The 11,685-nt window shown below is 43.7% G+C and overlaps 1 protein-coding gene across 2 annotated transcripts in view; it reads left to right on the plus strand.

The window, feature by feature from the left end:
• The window catches only part of megf8 (multiple EGF-like-domains 8), a 19,515-nt gene that overhangs the window by 3,426 nt on the left and 4,404 nt on the right, over positions 1-11,685 (plus strand). For both annotated transcript variants that reach the window (XM_032518583.1, XM_032518585.1), the window contains exons 9-39: positions 399-544; positions 634-744; positions 854-1,005; positions 1,145-1,246; positions 1,434-1,581; positions 1,957-2,120; positions 2,493-2,696; positions 3,535-3,732; positions 3,907-4,167; positions 4,288-4,406; positions 4,498-4,629; positions 4,859-4,972; positions 5,125-5,208; positions 5,662-5,901; positions 6,031-6,215; positions 6,301-6,514; positions 6,715-6,955; positions 7,086-7,218; positions 7,533-7,783; positions 8,063-8,173; positions 8,262-8,380; positions 8,513-8,750; positions 8,844-9,015; positions 9,218-9,381; positions 9,515-9,650; positions 9,741-9,972; positions 10,085-10,211; positions 10,308-10,518; positions 10,764-10,978; positions 11,070-11,265; positions 11,408-11,576. In XM_032518583.1, the coding sequence (XP_032374474.1) occupies positions 399-544; positions 634-744; positions 854-1,005; positions 1,145-1,246; positions 1,434-1,581; positions 1,957-2,120; positions 2,493-2,696; positions 3,535-3,732; positions 3,907-4,167; positions 4,288-4,406; positions 4,498-4,629; positions 4,859-4,972; positions 5,125-5,208; positions 5,662-5,901; positions 6,031-6,215; positions 6,301-6,514; positions 6,715-6,955; positions 7,086-7,218; positions 7,533-7,783; positions 8,063-8,173; positions 8,262-8,380; positions 8,513-8,750; positions 8,844-9,015; positions 9,218-9,381; positions 9,515-9,650; positions 9,741-9,972; positions 10,085-10,211; positions 10,308-10,518; positions 10,764-10,978; positions 11,070-11,265; positions 11,408-11,576 (5,289 nt within the window). The remainder of the gene's footprint in view (positions 1-398; positions 545-633; positions 745-853; positions 1,006-1,144; positions 1,247-1,433; positions 1,582-1,956; positions 2,121-2,492; positions 2,697-3,534; positions 3,733-3,906; positions 4,168-4,287; positions 4,407-4,497; positions 4,630-4,858; positions 4,973-5,124; positions 5,209-5,661; positions 5,902-6,030; positions 6,216-6,300; positions 6,515-6,714; positions 6,956-7,085; positions 7,219-7,532; positions 7,784-8,062; positions 8,174-8,261; positions 8,381-8,512; positions 8,751-8,843; positions 9,016-9,217; positions 9,382-9,514; positions 9,651-9,740; positions 9,973-10,084; positions 10,212-10,307; positions 10,519-10,763; positions 10,979-11,069; positions 11,266-11,407; positions 11,577-11,685) is intronic.

Raw genomic sequence — 11,685 nt, forward strand, 5'->3', positions numbered from 1 at the left:
ACACACACACACACACACACACACACACACACACACACACACACACAGCCAGCAGAAACATTTTGTACACACTTTTCTATTTGTGGTTGCTAATGAGGAAGGGGAACAGTTTGCTGTCTAGTTTTAGAATGTATTCTTTTTGCACATGTCATATTTTTGTCTATTCCTGTACACATCAAGTTAATTGTAAACTATTTGTCCTTTGTGATTAGATTAAACGTGATTTCAGTTTTAAAACTTGTTCCATTAAGGCACTCCAGAAAAAGATAAGTTAAGATAAGAATAGTAGAGTTAGAAATTATTTGAAATGATGAAACAAGTTTTTGAATACAAATATATACAGTATCTTTTATAGATTTCTGAAAGTGCAGTTGTTGTATTTTAAATTTTTTTTTAAGGTTTAGTGTGAGGGTGAACAACACAGACGTGTTCCACGTGGACAGGCGGTTTTGGACATCCTTCCGTTCCCGTTTCCCAGCAACTGGCCCCAGAGAGAGAGCTTTCCACTCAGCCACCGTCATTGGAAACTACATGGTGGTCTACGGTAAGCATTAAGCAAATCAACATCATTCTCCTTTAATCAGTTCTGTCCTGTGTTCATTTATCTAATTTCTTCCTGCCTTTCTCTCGCAGGGGGGAATGTACATATTCATTACCAAGAGGAGAAGTGCTTTGATGAAGAGATCTTCTTTTACCATCTGGGCTGTCACCAATGGGTGTCTGCTGGGGAGAGATGGTCACTTAGTGAGTTCCAGTAGACTTTCACACACAGTCCAGTTTCAGCCACAGCTTGTCTCTTTTTTGGTTGTTATTAAGCCTCTACACGTACATTAAACTTTCGTTTTTTTCTAAGGAGGGGATTCTGTGAGGGGGCGTTACTCGCATGTTGCTGCAGTGATGGAGGGACGAGTGCTACTGGTTGCTGGGGGTTACAGTGGCGTTGCCCGTGGAGACCTGGTGGCTTACAAAGTTCCACTGTTTGTCAGTAGCGATCAAGGTGACAGGGTGAGTGAAAGTATCATAAAACAAGAAAACTGGAAGTCATATCCTTGGAGCAGCTAAGAATCACTACATTTTTGTGAAACTGTGTGTGTGTGTTTTTGTTTTGTTTGTTTGTTTGTTTGTTTGTTTGTTGCATTATTAGGACGCTGTTTGTGCTGAGGCGCTAGACGAAAGTATGTGCCTTAAGAACCCAGAGTGCAGCTGGTGTGAAGGCCGCTGTCGAGAGTACCAGCCAACTAATCCGGTAACACTTTCCTCAGCACAGCCTTGTGGTTTACTCTCTTTGACTTATTCATTCAATTGTAGCGTCAAAATATAATTGGTACTGTATATCCATTACCACATTGTGAGACACCCAAAACATTTCTTTCACTTTGAAGTTCCTGTATGAATATCTGTCAGGATTTATAACTCCTCTTTTGTGTTCACAGTGTGGTAGTACTGGTTGCCTGGGCCTGGCTCGCTTCCTGTCTGATTGCCAGTCCTGCCTGGTGTTCAGTGGCACTCTAGCTTCTCTGGCCCGTGCCCCTGGTGAATTTGGCTGGTGTGTTCAGAATGAGTCCTGCCTACCAGTGTCAGGTGAGACCCAATGAGGGAGGAAGGAGGGCAAAAGATAATGGCTAAGCCTCAGATTGAAAAAAAAGATGTTGGGAGTTGACAGGGGAGGGACTTATGTTGGGCGTGTTTCAGAGATGGAGCACAGTGATGTGACTACACCCAGTTGAGATTGTGCAGGCTAGTCAGACCATGATTTGACTTGCCTGTCCAATCACATCCTTCCTTTGGTGCAGCAAGGTCATGTCATTTTACTCTTTTTGAACACACGTCACACAAAAAGTCACAGATCAGATTTATTTCAGTACAGTAGAACACTTTAAAAATCGTCTGTAATAAGATATTTGTGGAGGTCAGATGTGTTCTTTGTATGCTGACCTCTCCCTCTCGGTCTCACAGAGCGAAGTGCGTGCCGTGTGGACCAGATCTCAGGGGCGTACGGCTGGTGGGGGGAGCGTACCCTTTTCCTAACCTCCCTCCACTCCTGTCGCACCGAGAACTATGTCCCGGGACTGCACCTGCTCACCTTCCAGCACCCCCGCAACGACTCCCAGCCTGACAAGGTACAGAGTCAAACTCTCAAGTGCTAACTGGTTGTAATTAATTCCCTTTTCTGCTTATATTTATCCCTCCTCCCTTCCTCAAACATTGCTTTGACACTTTGACTCCACTGAGGTTCTCCAACTTGAATATTATGAAAATTTCCCTGTTATTGTGAATTTCTACCTTCTGCTCTTGGCTTTTCAACCTCTTGGTTTCAATGCTCACTTCTCCTTTTTTGTTCTTTTTCACTGTTATGGTACGCTCATAGAGAACGTTCCTTTTTAAGTAGTTTGTTGAACTTGGTAAGCAGTTTGTAGAGATTAGTCCTTCTGTTGATGTGTTTCCACTTCCATCCATCCTCCCCATATCCTCCATCCTCCTCCCCTCACCAGGTGTCCATCCTACGCAGCACCACCATCATCCTTAGTCCCACCACAGAAATGGATGTAGCCCTACAGTTCAGGGGCTTCATCCACCCATTGTGGGGGGCCCCTCCACCTGCACCCCCTCCCACCGAGACTGTTTTCATGTGGGCTCGCATCCAAAGGCTCCACTTTGAGGCCCGAATTGCTTCAGGGCCCAACTCCAGCCAACTGGTGAGGGAAAGTGCATGTCAACACTTTTTGTGTTTTTATAAATTCAATACATTATTTTAAAATAAATTGTTCATCTGAAATTGGAAAGTATTGACAGGATTAGTTGTTCTAGATGTAGTCTATATCCATGACGTTCCACCTCCGTGATTGCTCTGGGGCCGCTGGAAATTCCGCTAGATGCATGTTTTTTTGTCGATGTCCTTTTCCTTCTACTTTCTTTTTGTTGTTGTTTTGTGATTGGTTTAAAGAAATGCAAATAAACCAGAGCACATTTTCCCCGGAATGCTGTGTGGACTAGCTAGACACTTCTCCGCAGCGCATATTAATTATTATTATTTATTATTATTATTATTACTATGTTATTATTTTCACTAAACATAATGTAGTGATTTTAGGCCGATGTTGAATAACATTGTGACTATTGGAGTATCCCCACATGAGTAATACGTGCAAGACAAATAACCTCCCTTGTGTCTTTGTTTGCTAAAAATTACATTTACCTTACAACAAAACTATGTATGCTTTTTGACAGTTTGGCTGCTGAAGTTTCCCAATAATTAAACACCCACAATAGTGTATTGGAATGTGGAAAAATATTGCATTAGATTGGGATTGTGTACATTTTCTATATAAATGCACTGACTTAAAATTAAATATTACATTATGTACATTTTCAGAATGCTATTTTAATTTAAATACTCTGTTTTGTTTATTAAATGAGAGATTAAATGAGAGATTTTCTTTATTTTATTTTTAATTCGCAGCACTTGTTTATTGCCAGCCTTACTTAACCCTTGTTATCTCTAATTCTCTATGCATCTTCAACCCATCGGAGCAGGAGGTGGTGGGTCGTTGGGCAGCTCAGCAGGAGAAGGAGTTGAAGCACCTGGCTCGCACAGATGGGAGTAGACTGTTCTCTAACTTGACTAGGGGCAATCATTACCTTGTTCAGGCTGAGGGCTACCTTAACAACTCTGGCTCAGGACAGACCAGTGAGATGGCCCTGATATGGAACAGAACATTGCCTGGAGGCAGTGTGAGTACAGTTAAACATGTGCTTTTATGAAGAGGTTTATCCTGCATAAGCAGTGAAAGTAAATTAAACTTTAGCTGGTCATTTTTTCTGCACGGTGGATTGTATTTAGTAGGAAAACAAAAGTTAAACTCTTACCTAATATGCCCTTTCCATCATAACTTACTTTCCCTTTAGGAGATCTCCTTCCTGTTCCTGGAGCCTTACCGCTCAGGTTCCTGCTCAACATACATGTCCTGTCTGGCCTGTCTGTCCGATCAGTCTTGTGGTTGGTGCCCATCTTTGTCCCGCTGCCTGCTGCGGGACAACCCAGACCTCGAGCCCTGTCCTGAGGGAGAGATGGGGGAAGGCAAGGGAGATGGTCAGCGCCATCTGCTGTTGGCACCCCAGCACTGCACCTTGTGTGAAGAGTACAGAGACTGCTCTGCTTGTACTCAGGTACAACACAGATAACAACTCATTTTAACATAAATTGTCACTATGCAGCTGATATTATTGTATAACTTAATTTGGAGCTGCTGTATTTGTGACTCATGCAAAGCTCAATTTGGCCTGCAGGACCCTTTTTGCGAGTGGCAAATAAACTCCAGCAAGAAAGGTGACTACCAGTGCAGTCGACGGGGAAGACTAGACGGATCCATACGTGACGCAAGGGGTTGTCCTAAAGTCTGCAACCAGTAAGTTGAAGAGCTATATTTTCATATGTTGTTTATATTTTTGTACTGTATGTAACAAGAACCTTAACCCACATCTTGTTTTCTTGCAAAGGAGAAAGACATGTGGTGAGTGCCTTTCTAACTCCAGCCAGTGCGCATGGTGTGAGTCAGCCCAGGCCTGCTTCTACTTTGCTGCCTACCTCACAAAATACCCCTATGGAGAGTGCAGGGACTGGTACGACAGGTAAAATAAGTTTTGTTTTGTTTTTCAGCTGACAGTTGATACACATAATTATTTGCAGTTGCACATTATTATTATACACTCACATATGTGACCACAAAAAATACAGACAACTGACTGAATTTTAAAATATAACTCCTTTTGAGTGCAATTAGTTATATTTTGTCAGTGAGTGGAATTGAACCTAAATCATTAATCTAATATTCTCTTTTCTTATTCTCTTACTTGTCAGTGTTCATTCGGTTCCCCAGTGTAAGCAATGTTCAGCTTTAAACACGTGCACAGACTGCCTGCGGACATTCCAGTGTGGCTGGTGTGGTGACTACAACAATCCCACAATTGGAAAGTAAGTATGGCACGAATAATAACAAATACTTTGAGAATTGCTCTGTACAGATTGGTGTACTTATTTATAATTCCCTTTTGTTATAAAATGTCTGAAATGTTAATAGTCATTGTCTTCTTGTATTTATTTATGGTTTTTACTCATCTTTTCAGATGTTTGAGGGGAGACTGGGCAGGAATGGACGACCCCTTGGTGTATAACTGTAGTGTGGCTGTGGCTGAAGCACAGGCTGCAAAGTAAGATCTCTCTTATTACGCTTTCATGACTTGATGCAGTAAGCAGGTGCCTTTTTCTCATAAGGAAGGGCTTTTGTTATATTGGCAATTTATAATAAAATATTATGGATGGAGTGTTTTTCACAGGTTGTAAATGTATTTGTGGTGGTTCACAATTTGTAAGAGGAAAAGGTCCTCAACGTTTTTACAGTACAATTATTCCAAGTTGAATAGGACCAAATGCATTTGCAAGACTTATAAAAGCCACTTGTTTCAGTCTCTGTATTAGAAGAAAACATTTCATCAATTCATTGAAGGGCTTTTTGTTTCTTTACTTTCTGAAACCTTCACATAATATAGAATGTCCGCCAAACTTTAACAGATTTCTACATAGAACCATATAACAGTGGATGGACGTATAGATGGATATAGTATACCTGTCCAACTTCGGTTCTCCTTTTCCTACTCTTTCAGTCCCGAGCCCCAGACATCGGCCCCGCCACGGCCCCTGGAAATGGAGATGGAGCTGGAGCTCTTGGATGACAAAGAGCAAGATGCCATTTGGTCCTACCCCACCTGCCCTGATGTAGAAGAATGCAGGCTGGGTCTCCACAACTGTCACCCCTTTGCCACCTGCATCAATACTCCTACCTCCTATGAGTGTCACTGTGAGAGAGGATACACGGGGGATGGCACACTGCACTGCAACCAGACGTAAGATGTTCCTCTGTTTATTCATCTTTCAGCTCTCTTGAGCAAAAAGTCTTCATATTTTCCAGTTAGTCATCAGGATTCTTTTTAAAAGACATTTTGACCCAAACATAATTGTTCCTATTTCCACAGGTGCTACAATGAGTGCCGTGAGGGCCAATGCAGTGGCAGCCCACGGTTTGAGTGTGAATGTTCCCTTGGGTGGACGTCTGACCCCGCCACTCTGGTTCTCAGTGGTGTTGAATGTGACGTTGACTGTGGCTGCAACTTCCATTCCACCTGTATTACTGCACCAGGGATATGTGACGAATGCCAGGGTGAGACTTTTATAAATGGCTTGTTTAAGTAGCTTGTTCTCAGTAATTGTTTTTGCTCTGCTGATATTCTGCCCATGTCTTTCAGATTGGACTACTGGACCCCACTGTGAGCACTGCCGTCCAGGTAGCTTTGGTTCAGCGCTGGCTGGTGGCGGCGGCTGTGTGCAATGTGAGTGTAACGGCCATGGCGACCCTCTCCGAGGATACTGTCACAACCAGACAGGCCAGTGCTACTGCACCCACAACACTCAGGGACCACATTGTGAGTCCTGCCTTCCTGGTTACTACGGAGACCCCAGGTTAGAAGGTCTTTGTCTTACAACTTGAGTGTAACACACACTTCTTTTTTTTGTGTCTGTACTGATTGAAAATTATTTTTATTTGAAATGGAGATTACAATAAGGTATTGATAAAAGTAGAAAGTGATTTATGATTATTTTCTTCAGATTCTTTCATCATGACTCCGCTATCCTGATGTCTTTCTCTTCTCTTCTCACAGGAACAATGGCACATGCTACCGCCAGTGCCAGGGTCGTTCTGTGCTGCTCTCCTCAACCTCCTCCTCTGCCATGCCTCTCTCCTCTTCTCTGGGTTGGCGAAGTGGCACAGAAGGGAACGGAGGACTTTCTCATTGCCTGTGGGTCCTGTCTGTGACTGAGAACCTGGCACCTTGTCTGCCCAGACAGCTGTGTCCCCCTGTAGCCCTAACTCTACACCCAGACTCTCATACACGTTGTAAAGTGAGTACAAACATGACCTGATAATACACACAAGCAAATAAACATGTTAGCTGTGCTGTATCATCACACATTGTCAGTATTCTTACCTGTATAACTATCAACCTTAAATTCCCTTTGTTTTGTTTTGCAGAGCTCCTTTGTCTATGTGTTTGATGGCCTCCCTCGTTTCCTGGCCAATGGAGTTGTACATTCAGATCACAACCTGATTGGGGCATTTTGTGGCACCACAAGGACTCAACCTATCACTGTGGAGGCCACCTCAGGTATCCATCCATTTATTCATTCAATAATAAAAAAAATGTTTGCTTGGAGAAATCTGCTTGTGCATTACAGGCAGACAGCAAAAGTCGAGCAATTAAAATGACATTTCCTCTGAACACATTTACCACTAATTACCTAGCAGATTAGTTCACCTCAGGGCATTGGGTCTTGTGCTGTCAACCATTGAAACATGTTATACAAACGCTTACCCACATCTACATATTTGAAGTAATGGAGTTATAGTGGGCATTTAAACAGACAAAATCAAAAATCACCATGTTACTCTCATATATTCTATTTTCTCTTTTACTACCAGGCGTGATCTCCGTCTACTTTGAGGCGAACGTCTCCTCAAACAAACCTCAAGGCTTCAATGCATCTTTCTGGGTGCGGCGGTGTCACCAGAGCTCTGATGAGGGTGAAGAGGGATCACCTGTGTGTCCAGCTAGAGCCCAGTGTCAAGGGGGGCTCTGTCAGTGCCCTCAGGGATATGGTGGACCCCAGTGCAACCGGCCCATATGCCCTCAGGATTGTGGAATAGCAGAAGGAAGAGGGGCTTGTAATATAGTAAGAATTGTGACAAATTATATTTAGAACTTTACTTCTGATTCGGGCACGGGGATCACTTATTTCTAGGAATAGACGTGTTTTGGAATTATTAAAGAATGGAAATTGTGTCCAAAATGTACAGTTAGAGTACCATACACTGTAGTTTTATACTCTGCCATTAGATTTCTTGTGATCTGTTCATGATAATCTAAAATGATCTCTGTAAAATATTGTGTCTGATTATAGTCATGTTACAAATGTTCCTAGATTGTTAAACAACATATTTTTTTGTCTCAGTCCCTGGGAGTGTGTGTGTGCTCAGATAGCTGGGCTGGCTCAGACTGCTCTGTTCCCCGGGACTCTAACAGTCTGGTCTGGGAAACACTGCTGGACACACAACTGACAGTGGTAGGGGCAGAACTTAAACTGTAAAAATCATGAATCTTACACCACAGCACACACAAACACACATTCATTTTGCACTGTTGCTTCCCAGAACCAGGCCCACAGGTTTCTCCACAGGATGGGCCACTCACTGGTGTCTGGACCACAGGGCAACCTCTGGCTGTATGGAGGACTCTCTCTGTCAGATGGCATTTTGGGAAATGTCTACAGGTAGGGCATTCTGAGTAGTATTAATGTCACAAAACAGTTTTGATGTTATATTGTTTGTATAAGTAATATTATAATAATAATATATAAGTCTATATTATGCGTAATAATGGTTTTTGTCCCGGGTTTGTTTAGATATTCTGTGTCAGAGCACCGTTGGACCCAAATGTTGACGAGCTCTGTTGAAGAAGGCTCAACTCCGAGTCCTCGCTATCACCACGCCTCTGCACTGCTGACCAGTCATGAGTCTGGCTCTGGAAGCCACAGAACCAGTCACGACTTCATGTTGGTGGTGGGCGGTGTCATTGAAAACGGTGTTGCCATGGATACCTGGAGTCTTAATCTCAGCAGTTTAGTCTGGCGAGAACACAAGGTTAGGATTAGATTTATTGTGGAAATAAAAACTATTGTGGTTGTATGTGTTTTATGCCTCCTAGTAAATTACATTTTCTTCCATCTCTGACAGAGCACAGTGCTGCCCCCGGTGTCAGGCCACACTTTAACTGTACGTCGAGACTCCTCTGTGCTGTTGATTGGAGGTTACTCTCCAGACAACGGTTTCAACCACCATCTGCTGGAGTTCAGCCCTCATACGGGAAACTGGACCATTGCCCCCCACACTGGCACACCACCTACAGGTTTTTAAGTCTTTTGTTTTTGTTATGGTTGGTAACATAGTTCTTACTTGGTAATAACTTATTGACTGACGCACAACTTATATACAAGTACAAACATAATTATTTTTTTGTCAACCTCACAGAGAATTCCAGTATTGCATTTTGAAAATGCACTTTTGAATTTTGCACTTTAACCTGTTTTGCATATGTGCTCATCAATCAGGTTTATATGGCCACTCAGCAGTCTACCATGAGCACACTGATGCCATCTATGTCTTTGGTGGCTACCGCTTCCACGTGGAGACTGTGGAGCCCTCGGGCGAGCTCTACAGTCTGTACTACCCCAACCTCACCTGGTCTCTGCTGGTGCCTTCACAGGGTAATAAGGTAGGAGGCCGACCTCATCTAGTCTCTACCCTCCTGTTAAAGGCCAGTAAATTAGACAAGCCAAGCATTTATCTTCTATCAGTCCAATGCATATAAATAAGATATCTATTCTTGCTGTGTCATCTCTTTGCAGCCCCTGTCCCGTTTCTTCCACGCTGCAGCCATGATCAAAGACACCATGGTCATTGTCGGGGGAAGGACAGAAGCTGAAGACTACAGTAACTCAGTGTCTCTGTACCAGATCAACTGTAACACTTGGATACAACCAGGTGCCCGTCTTAGTGTCTTTCTGCAGATTCAGTTATGGTCAAATCCTAAATTTCCATACCAAAACCTAATCACTTTTTTTTTTTCTTCAGTCTCAGTTGTAGGAGATCCAGTAAATAGTTCAGTGTCTCTTGCCATGACAAGCTTGAGTGGCCGTCTCTTCCTGTCAGGGGGCTTCAATGGTGTCACACTGGGCAGACTCCTAACCCTGTCTGTGCCCTCTGACCCCTGTGCGCTGCTTCCAACACCAGAAGCTTGCAACACCACCACAGGCAGCTGCATCTGGTGTAGGGGAACCTGTGCTTCTTCTGATACTGCTGAGAGGTAACACATTGACTGAAAGCAACTCTAAATAAATAGCACTCTGTTCTTGAGCTTGAAGTTATGTGCAGCTAAAAAATAAAATTTGTCAAACTTTCAATTCCCTTTCTGTCAGAATGGGCTGCTTCACTGGCCAGTCTCCTTGTTCCCCAACCCCTCGTCAGCCAGACCAGTGTCGCAGACTGAAGACCTGCAGTGAATGCCTTGCCCGACATCCTAAAACATTCTCCAGTACATCACAGGTAATATACAACACCCCTACTGTAACACAATCATTAGCTCAAACTAAGATTGCGACTTTCTATCAACTAAAATCTGTTCCCTACTGAATTTCCCAGCCTGCTCTACAGTGTAAGTGGTGCACAAACTGTCCAGAGGGGGCCTGTATCAGCAGTTCTGTTAGCTGTACGTCTGAACATGACTGTCGGATCAACCAGAGAGAGATCTTCCTGTCCAGCAACTGCACTGAGACCAGCTGCGAGGCTTCTGACTGCCCCAAGTGTACTGCCTCTGGAAAATGCATGTGGACTCGCCAATTCAAACGCACAGGTATGGGCAATGTAGTGTTGAAGAGCGCTGAGGAATTATGAATTTCCTATAGGCTCTTTTGTTATAATTTTTAGTCTAAACCTGAAGATAAATCAAATGTAAATTGACAAACACATTAAATACACTAGAAATTGTAATTTAGTAATTATGATTATCACACCCGTGTAGATGAATTATTACTTTGGAGATAATAAATGTTGGCTGTGTTCCACTTGAAAATGTTGACTGTGTTGTGATCATATCAGGTGAGACAAGGCGCATCCTGAGTGTGAACCCCACCTATGACTGGACGTGTTTCAGCTACGCCCTGCTCAACGTCTCACCAATGCAGGTGGAGTCTTCTCCCCCTATGCCGTGCCCTCCACCCTGCCACAGTCTCAATAATTGCAGCCTCTGTCTGGGCTCCAGAGGCTCTGATGGGGGCTGGCAGCACTGTGTGTGGAGCATGGCTCTGCAGCAGGTAAGCCTTTACGGCACTTAAGTACTTTGTATGAGTTAAAAAAAAAAGAAATCATGTTCATATACAGCTAACCTCTTTCCCCTTCCGCCAGTGCATGAGCCCGTCTTTTGTGCCCTTGCGATGTGAGGCGGGTCAGTGTGGTCGTCTGCTTTCTGGGGGGGACTCTTGCTCTCCCCAGTGCTCCCAGCTCACACAGTGCTCCCAGTGCATTTCCAGGCCTCAGTGTGGCTGGTGTGCTACTCGGGGGGGCAATGGGGCTGGACGCTGCTTACAAGGCGGACTTGATGGTGAGAAAAATCTTCAGTTGATTTGTTTAAGAAGTTCAGCATTGTGAAGTGTAACCAGTCCAGCGTTACATTTGTCATTTAATCAAAATTTCTGCTATTCTTATCTGTGGTTCCCTCACCTTCCACTATTCTTGTCTCCCAGGTGTGAGTGAGGGCGTTTGCCCACTGAGAAACAGCAGCTGGTCCTTCCTCCATTGTCCAGAGGAGGATGAATGTGCCAATGGCCATCACCACTGCAACAGCACCCAGGACTGCCACGACCAACCCCAGGGATATCACTGCACCTGCAAACAGGGTTACATACACAGCAGGTAGGATCAGGACTTATCGTTTATGACTCAGGCGCAGAATACACAAGGATATTTACAAAGAAATAATGCATGCGTTACATAGTAACTGTACAGGGTTACCTTTTTTTTT

The sequence above is a fragment of the Etheostoma spectabile genome, chromosome 6 (genome assembly GCF_008692095.1).
Source record: "Etheostoma spectabile isolate EspeVRDwgs_2016 chromosome 6, UIUC_Espe_1.0, whole genome shotgun sequence".
NCBI classification, from domain to species: domain Eukaryota; kingdom Metazoa; phylum Chordata; class Actinopteri; order Perciformes; family Percidae; genus Etheostoma; species Etheostoma spectabile.